At 35.7% G+C, this 23,787-nt stretch overlaps 1 protein-coding gene across 1 annotated transcript in view; it reads right to left on the reverse strand.

The window, feature by feature from the left end:
• ASXL3 (ASXL transcriptional regulator 3) overlaps nt 1–23,787 on the reverse strand; it is a 187,639-nt gene that overhangs the window by 149,718 nt on the left and 14,134 nt on the right. The window contains exon 2 of the mRNA XM_038543569.1: nt 6,567–6,649. Coding sequence (XP_038399497.1) covers nt 6,567–6,649 — 83 coding nt within the window. The remainder of the gene's footprint in view (nt 1–6,566; nt 6,650–23,787) is intronic.

A 23,787-nucleotide genomic window follows, 5' to 3' on the forward strand; every position in this document is an offset into this window, starting at 1 on the left:
AAAAAATTTTTTTAGATGAACTAGGAGAATGGGATTAAGAGGTACAAGTTTCTTATTTTAAAATAATGAAGTCATGGAGATCAATTACAAGTATAGCATAGGGAATACAGTCAATAATATTGTAATAACGTTTGGTGACAGATGGTGATTGCATTTATGGTGAGCATTGAGTAATGTAGAAGACTGTCAAACCGCTATGTTGTACACCTGAAACTAACTAACTAAATAAATAAATAAATTTAATTTGTGACAGACTGTGAAGTAATTTTTAAACAATTAGTGATATCCATGTATACATTTTGAATTCTTATTTAACCAGTTTTATACCATTTAATCTAAAGCAAGTTAATTACACACAATGCCAATGAATGACATTTTATTTTAAAGATTTTATTTATTTATTCATGAGAAACACAGAAAGAGAGAGAAAGAGAGAGAGGCAGAGACCTAGGCAGAGGGAGAAGCAGGCTCCATGCAAGGACCCCGATGTGGGACTGGATCCTGGACCCTGGGATCATGCCCTGAGCCAAAGGCAGACACTGAACCGCTGAGCCACCTCTGTGTCCCAATGAATGACATTTTAAGTGATGTTTTCTTCAGAAGGACTAAATATATATAAATGATCAGATTGCCAATTCAAAATACCTTATAAGATATAATGTCTGTTTTCATTATTTATATCATAAACCCTACATTATCAGAATATCATGCATATTTATTTAGGTATCATGTGACTAGGAAAATCGTACCGTACCCAATTTCATCTAATTATCACCAATCATACAACGGACAGCATCTTTTGATTCACAGTTTGCTAGGTGCAGTATATTCTCTGGAATATTGTGGATGATCAGTTAAGAAATTCTACTGTAAATGGTAGTGTTTGAGAAAAAAATTATTTAAAATGGGGGAGACTGGGTTTAAAGAGACAAGATAAGAAGATACTGTATTAATCTCATTAAAATATTATAAGTGCAAAGACTGAATGGCAAGGAGTAGGGATACAAAGAAAGAAAGACGTATTTAGGAAGTAGAACTAACACTACCCAAGAACAGACTGGCCAAGGGAGCATCGAAGAAAGGAGCTGAGAATGAATGTTTGGGAACTCTAATCTGAGTAATGATGACAAGTAAAATTTCATATCAGAGAAGAGGTAAGTTATTCTCAAGGCTCACTGACACACTTACATTCACACAACTATACGCATGCAAAAATAAATGTAGATTGTCCTATGTTTCTGTTTAATAACACCATTGTCCGATTTGCCCCTTCTAAGTAGCTGACTGTGCACACCATTTACACAATGAGAGGATTAGATGTTAGCAAATGGCAGGGGTGACACTGTGAGTTAACACTGTAATTCTAAAATGCCTCAGCACAAACCAGACCACCATTTCAGTGTGAAAGGACGGATGCCAACATGGAGTCTAGAGATAAGAATTGATTTTGCAGTAGAAATTATTTGTGTTTCTTTCTTATCTCTAGACAAAACATTTCAGCAGCTAGAAAGAATCATCTCCTATAGTACTAATTAGAAACGTAAATCTCACCAAGAGAAATGCCAAGAAATTTTATTGTTTGTCACTATACATGGTAATAGAATTTTCTGACATTTATCCCCCTAGAAAAATGCAACATCTTTAATAAACCACAGTACGAAGTAGAGATCCTAATTTCAGCACATTACAACACAGACTGCAAAACAGAAGACATGCAAAACCTAAGGCAAGTAGCTAAAAACAAATTTATTCCAAGAATTATGAGTGTGAATAAAAACTTCTCATTGATACCAGAATAATTGCAAAATCTTGGGTTGTCAATTGCATGTTCCACATTGCAAAATCAAAAATATGTCCATATTTCAAGTAACACTAAACACAACAGAGACTGTTTATAAAGTTTTTCAAATATCCCTACTGTGGTATGTAATTATAGGCTGTTGCTCTGCAAATGGTTGATGAAATCTAACAGATTTTTTTTAAGTAAGGCATCTATAATCTTGTAAAATGTACCTCATAAATATTGCCCTACCCCCAAAACAGAGGTTTTTTTTTTTTATTGTTTCGTGTGTGGTGTGTTGGATTTTTATTTTGCCTTTATTTTATGACTGCTTTACCTCCATTCGCAAACTATTTGCCTATGCGTAAATAATATGAAAACTAAATCAAGGTTCATGCTACATTAATGACAGGTATCTTGTAATGATAATGCCCAGCACATAAGAAATTATCCCTCTCTGACGAATAGCTGTTCTGTTCTCACTAGGTAAGTGCTGCGAGCCTCACTCCTTAACCTTGCTGCCCCTGGACGCGTCGCTATATGGGAGCACATACTTCTTTGGAAGCATCACTTTAAAAATTACGTGAGCAGAGAAAAACATATCCTAAGGCATCAAAAATCCCTCAGTCCTCTTTGTAAAGGAATTAGAACCTCTGAATAAGCAAACCAAAAACAGAAATGCAGAATTAGGACAACCCCAAATGCCATCCAAACCAACATGGTAACCTGAGTTACTCCTCTTTTTCTATGAACATATTTCCAATTACTGGAGACAAGTGCTCTCTTTGGCAGTACATATACTAAAATTACTGCAGACAAGATCATATTCTACAGTAGCACCCTAACTCCCTGAGGAAGTGGGAATGTTTAGTCAAGCAGTCCAATCAGGCATATCAAATATCCATCCACAAAAGCAGCAGACAGGAATATGCACATTTTCCCCCTCTATACAAGCAATATGGCTATTTCATTGATAGTAAGGTTCTGATCATCTGAAAAGCATTCCAAACATCTATGTGTTATTAATTGTTCACAACTCATAAACACAAAGTAACAAAAGCTTGGAAATACTCAGTAAAGCAAATATATAGGTGGACCAGAATAAAATTATACTGATAAAAATGTTCTATGTTATACAGAAGGAACTAAGACCTCCGAAATATATTTTCATTAAGAATTCTAGAAAACCATGCCATGCTATTTTTTTCAACAAAAATCATATGTCCTTCTGACCTTTTTGTAAACCACATGGAAAGTATTTATTTCAGTCTGTCTTTTCCAAACAGAATTTAATCACACACTACACATTTCATCAATAACATGAAAAAGATACATAGAACATGATATAGAAAAGCTGTCCTCTTTTTATCATGTCTACATGAAAAGTATGCAATTTAAAATGTCACTTGAAAAGAAGAAAAGATAACATAATATGTCAAGAATTTCATCACAAATAAATTAACAATATCACATATACTGAACTCATTCAAATACTCATATCAGCTTTGCCAAAATTATTGGTGTGTTTTTTATTACAAATTATAAGCTCAAACCAGAGGCACTTACAGTGTCTTAAAACAGGCAACAGCACAATAACCTTACTTGCTCACGTATAATCTGCCAGAGATTATCAGCATGCATGAATTTAACAGGGCTCCCACAAAACTGTTAGGTTCTTTTTTATTAAAACACACAAAGTATTAAATAGGATGAAAAATATAACATATAACATTAAAAAGAAGCTTCTAACCCTAAATGGAAGCTAAAGTCATCACTAAGCATGGGAAAATTAACATCTTGAAAAAGAAGATTATTTACTCAACAAATATTGATTGACTATCTGCTGAGTGTCAGGAGTGTTAGATGCCCTTAAGGAGCCCACAGGTGGGCACAGGTAGACAAATAAGGATAAAATTACAGGAAAATGAGGTCAACACTACAGGAGAGCTGTCTGGCACATGGAATGAAGGAGCCCCATGGAACTTGAAACAAATGGCATTACTTTAAATCCAGGTTCAGAATGACGATGGATAAAGACCAATGTTCTGTTTTCTAGAAAAGATACAGTGATGGACTGTCTGGGGGAGGTCCACTATCATGACCTCTCATCCTCAGAAACCACTAGTAGGTCACAGTCACCTTAAGTAACTGTCACAAACACTCCCTTCCATTTAATCAGGCGTATACTAAACTCGCATTTCTTGGAAAACACATCATAAATACATACCTAGAAATTAAACAGCTATGTATGGCCTTATGATGACGGAATTTCTAAATGTAACTTGAGAAAAATAGATGCAGTTACACTTCGTTTACTGAGCTACCATAAATATTTGGAGAACATTTAAGAACTTGGAAGGTAGCAAAAGAGTACATTAAGTAGGCAAAATAAATGTCAGAATCTGCTCCCTAAAACGACATTACATAACAGGAACCAAAGCCCAAAACTCACTCAAAACATGTACTTTTATTTTAGAGACGATTCTAATAAGCAAACCAGGAAACAAGGGTCTTAAGAGTGGTCACAGACACACTGGCCATAAAATAACAGGTCTCAGCTGGCAAGAGAGAGAAGATTCAAAGAAAGCAGAAAGAAATAACGTAAAATGTGTAGCTTGAAGACCTTCAGTGCAGAGCAGATTTTACAGAATAGAACTTAAATATAACTATGGTCTCTTTCTTTGCCCGTTCCCTTTCCTATTCAACTTGTAAATTCTTGCAGGCACATTCAACATTACCATACTGGTTCATCAGTATTTGTAACAACATTTTTTTTTTCTTTATGGAAGGACACAATTGGGTGGAGGGGGTAGAGAAGGAGGGTTATATTCAGGGAAATAGCAGGTTACTTTTTTTTTTCCCCCATTTCAGAATTCTTTAGTCTAAAGAAGCTGTTTTGTGTTTTGTTTTGTTTTGTTAACTTCATGTGCATAAAGCCCTTTATAATATACCATTCTGGGAAGACCAGCATTTTGAAAAATATGAAATAATGCTCTGGCAATAAGTGTAATTAAAATGCTGTTCAGAGGCATGGTACAGGACTTCTATATCTCAAGGTACATAGCAACTGATGGCAGCATAGTCACTCCTGTTGAGGAGAGTATTGTAATGAACAAATTTCCAATGTCTGCTTCTAGGAGATGCTTTTTATGTCTGCGTTGGCAGATTCCACTGGCACATGGCCCACATTCAACAGGAGTTCATATCCTTAGATTTTTACCTCCTTTTTTTTGGCTGCTGCACAAACATTTTCAGTGCTTTCTAAATGGCATAAATATTTTCAGGGTTTTTGACAGGCAGCAAAGAGAAAATTAATTTCCAAGTGTCTCCATTTTGTTCCCTAACGCCATCCACTGACATCTGGCTTCAAAGAACAGGATCACCCCTACCAGAGCTGCTAGGCTCTGTCAGCAACTTCTCTCCCCACTGTAGCCTTCAGTTTGTTAAAGATGCAACTCTTCCAAATGGTGGAGTTAATGTTATCTTAGGCTGTGTCTTCAGAATGGACAGAAAAAGCCTCAACAGAGAGATGAAAATTTGAGGCCAGATGTCCTACACTCCTCTAAATTGTGATGTTCACGGATCAAACTTGCAAAGTATGTATTTTAAAGAACTAGAAGCTGATGTTACCCACCCTTTATAGTAAAAGACTTTACAGGTAATACTGATTTTTTTTTTTTGTAAAGTTGACCCCAGGAGGATATCAGCTTTAATTTTCACTAAGTTGCAACTATTGTATGCTCAATGGCTTGTAGGTAGACAACTTCATGCAAAAATAATTGACTCTATGTAACATGGATGATTACACGGTCATTTGACAACTCTATGATTCTTTTGTAACAAACTTATTTTTTCTCCTTGAGTAGTACCATCAATTTGGCCCTAAACTGACTGCAAAAGCCAAAACTAAAATTAATTACTAAATAAAGGATCATCATAGATAAACAAAACGCAGTGCGTGTGTGTACAATGGAATATTATTTGGCAACAAAAAGGAATGAAATACTGATTCATGCTACAATATGGATGGACCTTGAAAACATTTTGCTAAGTGAAAGAAGCCAGATACAAAAGGCTACATACTGTATAATTCCATTTATTTGAAATGTCCAGAATACTCAAATCCATAGACAGAAAAAGTCGAATCGTGGTTACCAGGGGCAGAAGGGAGTAGGGAATGGGGATGGAGTTTCATGTAGGATGATGAAAATGTCCTAAAATGAGATAGTGGTGTTGACTGCACAACTTTGTGAATATATTAAAAACTGCTGAATTAAACATTTTAAAAGGGTGAATTTTATGGTATGTGAATATCTCAATAAAATTGTTATTTTTTTTTAAAGACTGATTAATGCCCCTCCAAGTAGAGGAATTCTAAATATAAGAGGACTAAATTTTCAACGACAGCACTGTCGAGTTTTATCACAGTGACCTAATCTTTATATCCTGGGATCTATCTATTAAGCCTATAAAAGTGTTCCTCTTTACTTTCAGAAACAAAATCTCCTTTTACAAGACACAGAGAAAGAGTAGTAACTTCAGTGAAGGACTTATTCATATAGCAGAGCTCTTTGTTAACAAAGTACCTTCTATATTAACCTGTCTAATGTAATTTATTAAGCCAACAGGCAGCCCTAAGGAAATATTGGGTCATCCAAATATTTGGCAATCACAAAAGAATTTTCAGGTAATTACTTCACAATCAACTACAGTATCAAATCTAGATACATCTATTGCTTTGCAAGTAGTGGCAATGAAAACAGAAAATGTAAATATGAATACTGACCTTGTTTCTTTTAACCCTTCCTTCTGAATAACTTCCAATATCTGCTTCGCTGTCATTGGTGAGTTGGGGTGTTTTTCTAATGCCTAAAAAATAAAAATAAACATAAAATTCCTAGATTATTGTATGGAAGCATACAAAAAAAATATGTGTGAATCATGCAATCGTTCCTTAACATTTTAAAGGGGGAGGGGCTGATATGTCAAAATAAGATCCCATCACACAGTTCAGGTATCCAAAGTGAGAATGTAATTCTTTTCTGGTAATTAATGGAAATTTCTTCAATAGGGGTTGGGGGTCATTATTTAAAAAAAAATGTCACAAAGGCATACACACCAAAAAAAAAAAAAAAAAAAAAAAAAAAGAAAGAAAGAAAGAAATATGAAACCTGAAAAAAACAAGTTAATAAATGTATATAATTTTATTTGAAATTGCTAATATTTTATGGTTAAAGACAGACTTTCAGGCTACTAAAATGTTTTCTAAATTTCCAGGACTTTGGAAACATGGAGCCTGGACACTACCAATAGCAGAAAACAAAGTGCTGGTTAGAAATAACCTCACTGGATTAGTTTGATCAACTTCTTTTGTATTAAAAAAAAAAATGAGGAAAAAAAAATCCTTCATGGCCAAAATGGAAAAAAAGCATACATACAGAAACCCAAGTAAGTCATTACACTGTGTGTTCCAGTTCAGCTCAGTTTCCTTTCTTCTGCCTTTTTCGATTAATTTCAAGTAAACCCCTTCCTCTTCCCATTCAGCCCATCTCAGTTTTATGAACTGAGTCCCATTTTTCTTTCTCTCCCCTTCTGGCCTCCTTATTTTTTAGTGGAAGGGAGTTCTTTTAAAGTGTGGGGAATACATGGGACATAGCTCACTGTTTCCATAGGCATTAGACCATCAGACCTGGAAATCAAATTCCTGTATTTATCCAGGGATTTAACTACCTGTAAAGAAAGCAATAAACACTGTTCACCAGCACGGACTCAGGGGCCACCTCTGGGAATAAGAAACAAGTCTACACATATCCTCACAATGACTTCCTCCAAGGGTAGACAACACCTACTTAAAGATGCTGTACAGAAGGGTCTGCACATTCCAGAATTCTAATTTATGATTATTTACTAGGACGATCATAATTATCAACAGGGTTACTTTGAAAACTAACAATTGAAAAGGCTCTGAATCTGCTCCAAATAGTTCTGTGATCTCTCCTACTATCATGGCCAAATTTCAACTAGCACTAGCAAAGGTTCTATTCATCAAGGCCTCACATCCAGCCTGCCCTGCCTCACCAGTAGTGCCTCTCTCCTGTACTCCCTTCTCTGGTTCCCAGGAAACGTCCCCATTTTTCCCAGCCCAGATCCATCCCTTAGCCATAGTGGTGGGTAAGTCCTTTAAAGAACACAGCAACATGATCTACGCTAGAAAGAGGGTATGACAACAAGTACATCAACAGGAAAGAAGGAAACCTGTCTTCACAGGAGGCCACTGGAGAGCCAAACTGAAGCCTGGGAAGGGGGACAAAGAAACATAGGCATAGCTGTATAGGGAAGAGGACTAATGTGTAAAAATACTGGTTTAAAAAAAAGGCAAGAAGGAAACTGCATCATAGAGCTGCAAAGGGGTGAAGATTAGATCATGGGGAAAGGTGGGAAAGAAAGAGACATGGAAACAAAAAGGCTGACAGAATTTGTAAAACGAGAACCATACACAGAACGGTGCATACTTATGAATAGTTGAAAGGGGATGCTATGGGCACATGGACTATATATACGGCGGGTATCACCCCAAATGACAAGCAATGCTGGGGACACACATGGTCTCTCCTGAGAGAGATGGGCAGAAGGTTAACAGACACACACACGTTGGCAAGCAAGGAAGAGGGAAACCATCAGGAAGAGGCGCAGGTTGCAGAAAGAGGAGAAGAGGGAACTAGGTAGAGAAAGGAGGAAAATTGAGCTGAACTGGGAATGGCCAAAAAGCAAACTGATTAAATCCAGAAAGGGCCAAAGAGGAAACTCCAGTGTACCGGGCAACATTTTGAGGGAAATTTGGGTGCACTCAAAAGTGGGGTTACTCACTGTGGAGGACTCCCTGTTTCTCTTCCTGAGTACAGGCCCCTCAGCACACCTGGGCAGCTCCTCCCCGCAATTGAGAGAATTTGGATAGCCCTGTCCCCTTCTCTATGACATCACATCCTACTCTACAAAGGAAGTAAAAGTGCCAAGAATTACATTGTGGAGTGGATGAGAGGCGGGAAGGAAATGATGAAGCCACACAGAACACCAGAAGCCACCCTGAGTTCCTGCAAGACAGAGAAAGGAGACAGAGAAGGAGAGGTTCCTGGTCGTGAACAAGTGTCACTGAACTAGCCATGTGGACATGAACAGGATGAGAGAGAGAGAGAGAGAGAAAGAGAAATCACCTTCACAGAAAAGAACATTGAGACTGTCAAAATAATGAGACACATGGTGGAGACATGAATCAGACTCACAGGCAGCCATACTCAAACACAGCAAAATAGAAAATACAATTCCCATTTTCCACCAGTGATAATCCTTTAAAATGACCTTATTTTGGGGTAGTCAAAATTGGAAAAAAAAAAAAAAAAAAAAGCAAACTCATACCTGTATTATAGAAAACAAAATGTACCCATAAGCCTACAGGCAAGAATATTAACCACTGCTAATATTTGTGTCTTCCTTTTAGTTTTTCCCCATCCACATATATCAATCTAATATACTTATATACAGCATGTGCACATATTGTTAGCTATTTAATTTTCTCCATGTAATATGAATTCTTCAAAATGGCATCATAATTAACACTTCACTGAAGACAGGCATTTGTATCGTTTTAAAAATTAAATTAATACATAATATATTGAATATAACTTTCTTAGAGTATTATTGAATCAAATGATGTGAGCTTGGTCATGTCTCAATACACAGCCAACTGCTTCCAAAAAGATTTTAACAATTTATACTACCACCAAGCAGAACTAAAACTGCCTCTCTTACCACAACTTTGCCAATATTCAGTATAATCTTTTAGTAGTATTTGTCAACTTACTAGGTCAAAATGCAATGGCTCATTGTTATTCTAATCATACTTCTGCAAATACTAATGAGGACAAAGTTTTTTTTTCCCCCAAATTAATATCAAATGCAATACGACAGGATATTTGTTTTCCTTATTGATGTATAAAAAGCTCTTCATATAGTAAAATAGTATTTATTACTTTGCATATTAATAATATTTATTCTTTTTGTTACTTCTTTTTTGGATATTTTAGGGAGATTTGCAAAGTTTTCTATTTTCACATCAACAACTCCATCAGTTTATTCCATTGTGACTTCTGTCTTATGTCTAGAAATTCCTTATAACCAGAGAACATGCAAATATCTACAAATATTTTTAAGGTATATTTATAGTTTTACTTTTTAATTCATCTGGAATTTATCATTTTGTAGCAAGGTGAAACACCAACGTAAGCCCACCACCTATAAGTAAGTCAAGATCCCCCCACTACAATTTGTTTCCTAAGCTAGTCATGGTTCCTGAGTCATCCTCTACCATATACTACATATACCATATACTACAGCAGTGAAAACTCTTTTGGATGGGAAACCAAATAAATGTGGGAACCCGATATATAAAATGCACAAAAGCAAGCTATTCTTGTTAAGGTGGAGATGAAAGTGCTCAGAGCCCCCATATTATTCCCTCTAATGGCCAAAGGCACTTCTGGTAATCTTCAGGGTGTCTAAAAAATAGACTGCAAACCATTCATTGTCCCTGGGGCTCATCCAGGATCCAGAGATCCCCTGAACTTTCAGTCAACTGCAGTGCCAGCACTACACCATTCTGAATTGCTCTAATATTATAATACATTTCACTATCTGGTTCAGCCACTGCTCTCATTATTCCTTCTTAAATTTTTAATTGTTCACTTCTTTATATTTCCAGATGAAATTTAGATTGGAATTAAATGAGACATCTAATTAAATTTTTAAGCAATTTACACAGTGTTCCATGTGTTTAAGTTTTGTTTTATAAACTGCAATAAGCATTTTATTGTTTATATTTTCAGTTGCAACTATGAATACACTTTTTCATATAATATTCTCACGTTTTATTGGGAAGACACACAAAAGCCATTGAATTGTGATAATTACTATCTATACGAACATCTAATTGAATTCTTAATAGTCCTAACTGTATAGAAGTACAGAATCATATTTTCTACAAATAATGTGAATTGGGTCTCCTTTCCAACACTTTCATGTTTTCTCTTTCCTACATTATTTACTTTGGATAAAAACTGATCTTTTCTAGTCCCTTTCAAAAAATTCTGCTGAAAATTGAGCTGCTTTGTCATTTATTTCCTCAAATACAGGCCCCCCCAAACTGCTGAGTTTCCCAAAGAATATCCATAGCTACAACTATCAGCTGCCCTGCCAAGGGAAGACTGTAATTAGAAACTACTGGCCAGATATCAAGTCTCTTCTATACAAATTGGTCTGTCACAGTGCTTAATCTTTACATAAAATGCCTTTCCTTTCTTTGTAAAAACAAATTGCCCTCCTGTGTTCAAGCCATATTTGTGAGTCCACTTTACTCTTACTCTCTAGGAGCTGTGTCTTATACGTCTCATGCTTCCGCCTGATGCACTAAAGTCCTTTCAGTCCTCCTTTCTTCTGCAGCAATACTCCACAGTAGGTTTCAAATTTAGCATCACTCTCTATAAAGGGGGATTTCCATGGTGAAGGATACAAAGTTTGTATACAATCTGCTACCTTACTACCAATGAATCCCCTAGTATTTTTCAAGGCCCTGAATAGACATATAGAATTGCCAAATACACCACTGGATTTCACCTTCTCTATTGATGTAACCATCTCAGAGCCTATCTCAAAAAATGTCTAGACTCCTACTACTTTGAGACCAGACAGACTCATCCCAGAAAACTCCTCCTCCAGACTTCTACATGTCCCAGTAGGAGAAAAAAAAAAAAAAAAAAAAAAACCTGCAAAGAAAGGATAGTAATCTAGTTAAGAGAAGGAGAGAGAGAGTTTGCCATATGATTAAGGCTACAGGCCAACCTAAGAATGTATTTTTCTATATTTTAGGTTTAAACATTTTACTCTAATAAGTAAAAGGTTTTAAACATCTTAAAGTTTGCTCAAGATTTCCTTGGTGTCTCTCGAACACAAAATTCCTCTCAAGCATTCCTAAGATAAACACTCCAGACCAATGTTCATCTAGTGGTTAAAATCTTGGTCCTTCAGGCCCTATATAAAATTTTCTGAGCCTACTTATTAGATGGCAAAATAAGATGATTTCCATAATTTGAAAGCATGTCAATGATACACGATTAGATTTGTGGAATCCTCAGTGAGCATCCAGCATCTAGCTCGCTTCCCTTTTCTAACACAATATGTCCTCCCCTTAATTCAGGCTGGCAGTTCATTCAAATGTTTCACTGTTTAAAGTCTCATGTCATAGGTAAACGATTTAAGGTCATAACAATAAACCATTATATAGCTCTCTATGGTTAAAGAGTGCTTTCACATAATACAGTTTATTTGCTTTCATACAACATATATTATTTTATTTGACCCTTATAACAACTTGGTGAGATGCATAGAGGAGGCAGGATTAGCTTTCTCAGAGATGCACAAAGTTGAAGTAATTGGTTCAAGATCATAAGCTGGTAAAAGTGGAAGACAGGACTTGTATATGTGATAATACTGCTGGCAACCATGTTTAAATGTAATAAGAATAATAATTAATATTTTTTAGACAATTCTGTCCTAAGTGTGTAGGAGCTTTCCTTATATTATAATAGACTCCGGGATTCCTATTTTTAATATTCCCTACTTCTGCTATTCTTAAGAAGCCCCAAAAGTCCATGTCATTCTGATGAAACATGAATTTGGATCACTGACAGTATTCAGATGAGGAAATCAATCACGCAAGAAGTGACAGCACTTGCCAACTGCCCAATATCTGCAGCTCAGTTAGATTGTGCTCTAATCCTAACACATGCAGCTGCTAGTTAAGGGTTTAAAGACGATGCAATTTTTCTACTTGCATGACTTTTATGGGGGAAGTTATATGTGGGAGTAGTATTTATGAATGTGACTTAAAAGATGTGGAAATTTTGTTGTAATATCCTTAAGAATCAGGCCTACTTCACCCAGAATAAAGCAACCTCCCGGAAGATCAAGTGCCCCAACATCGGGCAGCTACTAGGTGATGAGTCCAGGGCTCCTGACACTGAAGTCTGCTTCTCCTACTGAGTTAAATTGCTTCTCCTTAAGGGCATGGGGGTTGTGAAGAAACTGATGCTTTATAATTCAGATATTATACACAGTACCTACCTCATAATCCCCACCTCAGCAGTCTATCACTTAAGAACAATCGAATATTTCTTTGAACTCGCAGATAATGGTTTAAACTGTACCTTCCATTGGTAGCACTTGTCAAACAGTCATTAATTCATAGTAACTGTTTAACGCTATTCTTGCTACACTGCAAGTTTTCGTCTCCATTATTGTCCACATCCCCAGATGGCAGGAGGACCAAGTCCACTTATAAAGAGACCAAGTTAATATGGGGAGATGCTTTCGGTCACTCTATCTTAGAGATGTTTATGGCATAATCAAGAAGGCTATGGCATCTGGAGTCAGTTGGAGCAAGAGCCCCTATTCACTAGCTGTCTTAGACATTTAACTTCCCTGAATCTAAGTTTCTTCATTCCCTCATTTGTAAAAATGCTGTGAGGACAAAATAATGAATGTAAAGCACTTACTATTCCAATACGCCAAATGACTGCCTACAGCAACATGTGCTAATAAACATTAGTTAATACTGCTGACTTGGGGCGGGGGGAACCCCTCTGAGCACATCCTAGAAACATGAGGACAACAATATTTTTTTAAAAGGACATTAGATGTTGTCTCTTTTTGAGATTTCCTGTGTAAACTGCACTCGAGCTTCTACAAATAAGGCTAGCCATGTACTGCCATCCCTCATGCCTTACGACTGCCATACTTATTCTAATACAGGTTCGCAGGTAAATGTGCACACGCTGTGCCTAGTTTCATCATCCAACAGTCTTATCCGTGTTTAACAAGATGGGCTATACAATATGGCACTCTTTTAGACCCTGCTGTGTCACCCAGAAAGAAAAGCACACTACAGGGACAAATTATCCTGTTATACTTGTATTACAATTCAAGTAAAAATACAGAACTACAATAAAAACTTATTTCCAACTATATACACTTAAAGACAAACTTTCAAGCAACTATAATAGAGTATCATTGAATATCCATCAGAAAAAAAAATTCTATCTGTAAGATTACTTCAGTTGCTCAGCCTCATAAAACTAATCACAGCTGAGAGTAGAAAAATGGCTTTGTGAGGCCTAGAACAGTTCAAAGAGTGATCATTACCTGAGTCTGTAGATAAAGTTCTATACAACTGAGAGGTGAATTCTAATTTCCTGTGGGATTTCGGCAACTCTGTTCCCTCATTAAGTTTCTAATCTTTTGTAACAGTTGCCATTACTTATAACACAAAAAGAAAACAGAGTAAGAGACACCTAGAATTTCTACAATGTTCTAAAAAAGGTAAAAGAGAAATATTAATAACTACTTAAATTATGATACATATGAGACCTGTTTTAAGTAGTAAAACATCTCTTTAATGAAAGAAATGCTTCTCCCACAGAAATCTGCAGGCAGTGCGCTTTATTCCAAACCCACTAATTACTGAAAAGCTTTTTCTGTGCATCAAGTAAAAATTCTGCTTTCCTATAACTTCTATGTAGTCCTAGTTTTCGCCTTTCAATGTGACAATTATTTAATATTAAATTACAAGCACTTTGCTGACATGAAAGCTTAAAGTGACTATGTTATATAAATTTACAAAATAGATCCCACTCATTTATTCATATGATATACTGCCACCTGTTTGAATACACTATTAAGGGCCCAGTCTTCTTTTATCTCTAGGCTAATGAATTCTGTTTTTTCTCACATAAAATAGTTTGCAGACATTGTCTTGAAAAACACCCTTTGAACATTGAGTTTGCCAATGTCACTTGTAAAATAATGCTTTAAAAATTATACTAATTGAAATAAATTAGCTAAATACCATTAATACTCTAAATGTAGCTTATATAACATATAAACATAATACAAAAATATATAAACATAATACAATATAGTGAAACTATTAGTTCCATTTCTCTAACATATAAATATATTAATACAACCTAGTATGATACTTGCTCTTTCTCGTAGTCCTCATACCATCAACCAACAAAAATTTCCAGATCTTTCAACATTTGTTTCTGAAATCACATGCATAATTCTGTGGTATATTTCCCAACCTACTGGATGTTAATGCATGTTTGTTTGATGCACTAGTATTTGCTTCAAACCATTTTTATGGGCTCTGAAATCTTATCATTCCCAAATATCCTTTTACTCCAGGTATCAACTAAACTTGTGGTATCTACAAATTTGAAAAAATAGTTATTTCAGTCAAATTTCATCTTTTTATTTATTTTTTTTTTAAGATTTTATTTATTTGAGAGAGAGCGAGTGCATAAGCAGAGGGGAGGGGGAAAAGGAGAAGCAGACTCCCTGCCAAGTAGGGAATCCAATGCAGGACTGGATCCCAAGTACTCCAGGATCATGATCTGAGCTAAAGGCAGGCTCTTAACTGACTACCTTTGGGTGCCTGACTCAGGCACCCAAACTTCATCTTTTTAGGTGAAGGTTGTTTTTCCTACCTTATAAGGTTCTTTTGGAATCATCATTCTCTTGTTCAACTGTCCAGTTTCCCTTTCTATTTTGTGATACCCTCACATCTGACGAGTATGACTGTGATGAATTCTTCAAGTTACTTGTGATAGGGCTGAACAAAGCAATGGAAAACAAAGCCACAACCATGTGGCTGCTGCTGGAATCTTCTTTTAGACTGATCCTAATTAGTCAATCAATATACTTGGTTATAAATGTTCAATCTTCTAAAAATTCATTTAATTATACTTCAAATGACTGGCTGAAATTTAGCTCCAACAGGAACATCCTCCTGATATGTAAGTCTAATAATCCTATCAAAATAAATTAATTTAGTTTGACATGAATTAACTTAGAGAATCCATAATGCCTTCCAGGGATCACTACTTCCATTTCTAAATCCTTACAGTCATCTGTTTAATAATACACTCTAGAATTTCACTGAGAGTTGAAATAAAGCTCAATAATCTGATTTCAAACACTTCTTATATCTCTTTTTATAATAATAATAGCAAACACTCAGCAGTGACTCTGCATCAGGTATTATTCTAACATATATATAAACTTGCTTAATCCTCATAGCAACCCCCTTATCATGTAGGGACACTTATCATCCTCATTTTGACAGGATGAGGTAACTAAAGTGCAAAGAGCTTATTTAACTTTCCCAAAGTCCCACAGCTACAAGGTAGTAAAGCCAAAATTTGAACCCCAGTGGTTCAATTCTTAGACAATTATTCTCCTGTCTCTGTGATTTTCTCCATGATTATCAGCAGCACTTTTCATCATATCTGCAGATTCTTTCAATGTCTTGTCATTGAGCTCACATTTCATCATTTCATGTCCCATCTAAAATACAGTGAATATAACTTCTATGTTACTTTATGACATCTTTTTAAAAAATATGCAGTACTTATTTTTTTCTGCACTATTTTAAAGGAAAAAATATGTAATCAAATATTTCAAAACTGAGAAATCATGCTACCACTCTGATCTGGAATATCATACTAATTTCATGGCAGCTAAAATGCTGAAGGAAACAGTTAACTCCTATTAGCTGAACAAAGGAAATATTAGCTTGTCAGAAATGATAAAGGTTTTCTTATTTCTAAACTAAGAGAATTGTCTTCAATAGAAATTCATATAAGTGGCACTGGGTGGTTATGAACAAGATCTTCAATGAGAGTTTCACCAAAGCAAGCATGAGAGTTATAAATTTTGTCACAGAACTTCTCATAAAAATTGAGAATAATAAAATAATCCAAGTAGATAGTCTTCCCAAGGTCCAATATAATTAAATTAGGATTATATACTCTACCAATAACCTGGAGTTTATTTATATTTTATTACTATGGATATAATAACTCTAAAAACCAGGCTTGCAGGTGGCAAAATACATTATTATGAAAATTAAGGATCTTAATGTGCATTTTTTGTCCACACATGGGAAACTAAATAGCTGTCTACATGGAAACCTATGGACAAAGCCAGCATTCTCCTCAAAATAACATTCTGAAGCAGCAATCAGTTGAGACCCTAAATTTCCATATCTTGGGAATTGTTACAAGGTGCTTGTGTTAATAATAGAAGGTAGTACAAAAGAATGCTAGAAAGCATTCTGTAATAGAAATGCACCGGGTAATTTTGCAAGAACTTTAATTATGTTAACATATTTAATTTTTACAACCACTCATCAAGGTAGGTATTAATGCTGTAGATAGGAGAACTGAGACACAGATATATTAATTCACTTATGTCAGGCTATTCCCAAGTAAGAAGCCAATGGGGATTCAAATCCATGCCCTCAGACTCAGGTGATTCACCATCACAATATACTATCTTGTAGTAAATAGTGCCAACTTATTTGTTCACCTTTAGGAATTTTCCTTACAGAAATCTACAGCCCATTCTGTAGGTTCAATGAAGGATTATTCAAAAAAAAATTTTTTTAAAGACATAATCTAAGAGGGCGATAGTTAAATAAAGGATAAAGAAAGGCACATACATACCATAAAATAATACACTATCATTGCAAAGAAAGTATGCACTGACATAGAAAGATATCCATGAGAAGGTGATGAGTAAAAATAATCAGGCTGAAGAACAGTATGTAAAGAAAGCATGTATTCAAGTGTATGTGTTGTCCATACACACAAACCAACACACATTCACACCATATAAAACTATTCTAGCAGTTAACAATTGTTACCCTGGAGAGTGATAAAAAGCCAAAAGTTAAAGGATGAAATGTCATACTTATTTTATATCTGTATATTTATAAGCACAAATGACTTTCATAATCTTTAAATTGTTTATTAATCTCTATATTATGTCATTTATATAATTTATGCTTATATAAATTATATAATACTTAAATAATTTTAAAATCAGTTTTGAACAAAATAAAACTGAATACTCAAACAGCAACAAAAGCAGTTATATACCTTATACTGTAAAGCACAGTGGAGAAAATAAAATACAAGTATATTGAATTTTTTCCAAAGCAAATATTACTCATCATTCAATCTGAGTCAGGAAAATTCTTCAGTGTTATTCTCACAGACTCGTCTGAAATGACACAGCATCCAGATGTAGCTGCCAGAAGGAATTAGTTGCAAAATATATCTTGAGATAATTGTAGAAAATGACTTTGTTATATAGAATTATTTGATTCTGACCACTTAAATGTTGAAGAATGACAAAGACAATGATGCTTACTTTGTCACAGTTAATAGTCATCCTTTTCTCCTGACTATAGTTAGACAACAACATCACTTCCTCAATAATTCATTGATTTAACAAATATTTACCAAGCACACACATACACCAAAATGAAATACAATAAAACATGTCATCACCATCTCTGGAGACACTTATCCTCTGGTTTACTATAGTTAGGGAGGGGAGGGTGGCAAACCGCTACTTTACTTAGAAATGGATTTAAATTAAAAGGAAGGAGACCAGACCCTATGCTTTCTTTCATATTTATTTAAAATGCTAATTTAGTCTACACAGAAATGATCCTTGCATACCCCATTTCCAAGGGTGGTATTATAATTCAGATTCTATGGACACAGTGATAAAATCATCACGGTATTTTTTTTTCTTTTTGGTCACTGGTTCATTTCTAGTACCTGGCACATGGTGGGCACTTAATAAAAACTTGCCTAATGAATGAAAACAAGATGAACAAATGACAAGGAAGAACTGATGTACTGAATTTATTGTGCTGTGTACACACTCCTTATTCTCTTCTGAAAAATGCCCTTTCTTACTTTGATTTAAATAGGAGCTATCATATTCCTGTAGATACTTAAGACTTATCTACTAATGATGGGGTGGGTGGTGGGATGGTAGGGGTTGGGTACACAAGGAGGGCCAATTATCAATCTTCCTCAGGACACATTAGCCTAAATCTGAAGAAAGTAAATCTCAGGTGCTTTCTGATAATAACCCCATGTGAAGAGAGCCTGAGGTTTGCTGGAAGCCAAGTTTCTAGCCATGTGGAAGAAGCCAGGCTCAGAAAAAAAGGCTTCTGTATTGAGAGAAACATAGATGAGGGAGTCCTGGACATATTCACTCCTTCTTCCCAGGTGTTGCTAAGGACCTTTTTTCTCCTATGCTGGTTCAGGTTTATACAAGTCATCCAATAAATTCAACTTCTTACTAACTCGATTAGAGTTGGATTTTAGTCACTGTCCATGACCATATGTTCATGACCAATGTGTGCATTATACTAATTACTAAGCTCTTAGTTGGTTCTTTTCACAGGATATTTTTTAAAAGTACAAAAGACATGTTTCTAAGCCTGATGTTAATGTTTTATTCCTTCAGAAGATAAATAAAAGAGTAGCTATTGCTAACACTTCTTCATCACTGGCAACCCAAATTCTTAATAAGATAAAACTTGGGAATGCAGAATATTAGCCCTTTGTCAAATATGCACTTTGATTCATCCAGACACATAGTTAAAAAATTAAACAACTGTATAAAATTGAGAACTCAGCAGGTAAAGCTATAAATAATTCTAGCAGTAAGAGGTCTTTACCTAGAACACAACTTTGATGAGCAATAGCTAAAAGAATTTCTGAATCCCAGGCTTCAGAAAAGGGCCAAAATTTTTAAAATATGAAGCAGGTATCCTAATATTTTTGTGATATATCCTTCTGAGGGCCAAAAGGCTTATGTGATATGTCCATCCCTGTTTCTAATTGGACCCATAAAGTAAAAATCTAGCATAACTGTTTATACTAAAAACCAAGTCAAAGATCTCTCCCCAGATTTACTATACTCAAGTAACTAAGATCTAATTTAAGTTTCTGCATCTAGATTTATGCTACATACATTCTTGGGGCAATTACTTTTATATTCTACTTAATGTACCACTGACCTTAATATTAGCCAAGTTTTCCAACCCTCTCCATCCTACACCCCTTTCTGTCTTGTTTCTTAAACTACGTAATAGAAGAATAAAGGCCATATTTACCAGGGCACAAAGCAAACAGAACTGGTTTCAATCAGCCAATATTTGTTGATATGAAATATGGACTGAGTCTCTTTAAGGAGGCAATGGAGCATTAAAACTTACCTTTGCCAACAAAAGATTCTTTATGAAATCAGATAGTCCCTATTGCTTTGTAGCCTTCCTCAGTTCTGATTTTGCCAGTTGAGTTCTGCATACAACCAGGCTGGGAGCTCATTATACTATAATACCACATTTAGATGTCAGGATGAAGAAAAATGATTAGCTCTGATGTGATCAAAATATCTATTCCTTCAAAAGAAATACAAATAAGAATTACCTATTAACCAACTCTAAATTAGTGGTTACATAAAGTCTTACTTAGATTTTTCCCAGAGGTTGCTATTCAGCATTATTAAATTATGCCTGAAGATAAATTAGGCCAGATGTTTTTCTCTTAGATCCACTCAACTACAGGCAGTAGGCAGCGGGCCGACAAGGAATCAAATCCTCCCTATAGAGGCTATCTCTAGGAAAAGCTCTGAGAGTTCTGCTAACTACCCTGACATTCAGGGTTTAAGAGATAATTGCATCTGCCATCAGGTATAAAGGACATATAGGAGAACAAACATCGGAATATTCTGTAGGTATCCTAGCGCAAGGGGAAATAAATATAAAACACATTATCTCCATATTACTGGAAATTAAAACAGGAAAATGAAAGTCTGCTTTGTGACCCTAGCAATTCAGAGGTGGCCTTGCCTATGGTAATTATAATTAATATGTCCCCATATAAAGGCCAAAAATTTTGAAGGGATTCTCTGTGAAAATCAATGTCCCCTACTGATAAATTATGTCATAATGAACAATATAATTTAACATGTATCAGACTGTGTATTACAACTCCATCTTTATTTGAGCAAAAGATTGGTAGAAAGTTGATGGGAAATCTGGTTTAGAGGTTTTGCTTTAGAGCATAGAACAGATATGGCTACACACTGGTGAGGTGAAGGGCTGGACAAACATTGTTCATCTGGTTTTAAGATGCATATGGTCAACACATTCCTTGTGGTGTGAAAGTCTGCAAGCTTTCAAGACAAGTTTTCTTCCTTCCCACCCCCCCCCCTTTTACTACATGAAGGGGTAAGACTCAATGGGGAGTCTGTCGGCTGTCAAGAGTTTCTCTATGCTATATCTAGAGGAGAGTGGACACTGGTGGGAAACAGCCGGAGGGTGACTGAGCCCTCAATGAAAGGGAAATGTAGACAGGAATCTCTGAGACAGACTGGGAAATCTAATCCCTTAGTGGGAGTGCTCCCTCTACCCACATTCCCCTAGGCCAAAAGAGAGAGAAAAAGAGAAAGAAAGAGGTGTTATTACAGTGTCTGCTTTCCTCTTCTCAATGGTGTGGAAATCTGGCCATACCTTTTCAATGAAGCACAATTTGTCTGGACTTGGGAACTTGAACTCATTTAAAATGTCCAGGTGCCCCTTTCTATCTCTTCAACTATCTTGGAATTCAATTCCCTATTAACCATAATTGTTCTACTCCTGGTGAGAGAGCTTTCCTCCCCAGTTGACAGAATGAAAAACAAGCATTTTACAAAGCAAAAATACAAACAGAATTATCGTAAGATGGAATATAAAAGAATATTCCTTGTGATGAAAATTCCCTGTTTACTGGTCAGCCCAGGTGGCTCAGTGGTTTAGCACCGCCTTCAGCCCAGGGCCTGATCCTGAGGACCCAGGATCGAGTCCCATGTCGGGCTCCCTGCATGGAGCCTGCTTCTCCCTCTGACTGTGTCTCTGCACACACCCCCCTCCGTGTGTGTGTGTGTGTGTGTGTGTGTGTGATGAATAAATAAAATCTTAAAAAAAAAAAACAAAGAATAAATATGAGAGGCTGATTTTACAAAGCAGTTTAATGTAATGGAGAAGAAAAAAGGGACCTAACCTTGTCTGCCTCCCTTACCTCTCAAGCATGTAATTATGCATTTAGTGTCTCATAAACAAAGATAGAAGGCGCCATAGAACAAAAACACCTGTTTTGCTATAAAGGTGGAGATACAAAATAGTAAAACAAAAAACCAAAACAGAACAAAAAAATAAACCCACCACTTGAAATCTCAGTGGATTAAAACAAATGCTTTTTCTCACTCACATCGCTATGTCCACATCTCTAGAAGCAGGATGACTGAAATTCCATCTTGTCACCAGCTTCTGTGATCAACACAACTGAGAAAGAAATAAGGGGCATCAAACACTGGCTACAGGGAACAAAACAACTCACATGGTTAATGCCTAACTTCAAGGGAGCAAAGAAGTCCAGCCCCACCATTTGTCCCTAAGGAGGGAAAATGAAAGAACTGTGCACCAGCCTACTGACTAACAAAATATCCAGTCAACCATTCGTTAAAGACAGAGAAAGAATTTTCTTAAATAACTCAGAAGACAATATTTTTCTCCCTGTAGACTCTATCTAAGACAATTAAAGATATATGAACAAACACATGGAAAAAATTGTAACAAAACACTAAAGTTTATTAAAGTCCTACTGTTTGTTTCTTCATCATCCATTTTTCTGGATGACACCTTTCACGTGCTTAGAATTGCTTTTTCTCCCTAAAGCTACCTCCCACTATCATCTAGTGTCAAGAGAATGAGACAAAATATCATGAAAAGATGGAGGGGGAAAACTGGACTAATTAAGAAAAAAACTCATTCTATACTATAGCTTTTAACAATGGGGGAAAATGGTTAACTTTAATGCATCTTGCATTTCCTAATATGAAGCTGAGCTCAGTACATAGTGAATTCTGAGATAAAAAGGAGGGGAGACAAGTCATCAGAAAATTTTTAAAAATGCAATTATCTGTATTTGTTGACTGTTTTTCCCCCTACTGACAGTCTTTCTTATTTAGTTACTGGAAGTTGGCTTGCAAAGATAGCATTAGTCAAAGAGTGACAAGACGGACATATAAAAATTGGAAAAAGGATAAGAATAAGAGAACATTTTTGTGTATGTTTGAGTGTCTTTCTTTTTCTCATTCCCTCATCAAAGATCCCAGTGGATTAAAAGCATTCTTCTCTTTATACACAGTAGCATCTCTGCCTAGAGCAGACCACACATGAACATGAACTCTCAGTACCATGTACCTTCATCCAAACTGAGAAAGTGTGGTCAAATTTTCCTAAAACTGGGGTGCAGGGCGGGATGGAGGCAAAGGAGAAGAAATGCCCCCCAAAGCATTATTTCATTTAAGCACTAAGAGAAGAGAAATCTTGTTAGATGAATAAACAAGAACTGACAGCAATAAGATTGCCCATACAATTCTATAATGAAGGAAGGAGAAATTATGTGGATCTTATCTCAATATTCAGAGGAATAAATGAAGATTTACACTACAGGAAAGTTTGATCTTTTTTGCTAAGCTCAGATTCTCTAAGGGTCACGGTCAACACTGTAAAGAAAACTTGGCATCTAGTTGGTGAATAAAAATATTTACCTGTATCCTGAAAGTAGCTGGAAATTTTATCTAGGATTATGTATTTTGTGAATTTATACCCTAAATTGTGTTAAACTATGTTGTAAATGTGATATGTAGACTATTCACCTAGAACTCTAAAACTGCTCTGTGAGGGAAGATAGAGAACAGAAGCCATCCATTGTAACTTATAGCCTCTAAATCAGGGAAGTTAATTTCAGAGGAAACAGACCAAAGAAATCTTTAGAACCTTTGCAGTAGCTGCCTTGGCTTTAACATTTTTTAAATATAAAATGAAGATCATAAGAATAATACCAGAAAAAAATGAATGAGGAAATATCTATATTAACATGCTCAAAGACTAGAGCCCAAAAGTTGGACAGACATGGATTTCAATCATCATTTTACTACTTACTAGCACAGCAAGTTAAATCACCCTCTCTGTAGTAAAGGCA

This window comes from Canis lupus, chromosome 7 (genome assembly GCF_011100685.1).
Source record: "Canis lupus familiaris isolate Mischka breed German Shepherd chromosome 7, alternate assembly UU_Cfam_GSD_1.0, whole genome shotgun sequence".
In the NCBI taxonomy this organism is placed as follows: Eukaryota; Metazoa; Chordata; class Mammalia; order Carnivora; family Canidae; genus Canis; species Canis lupus.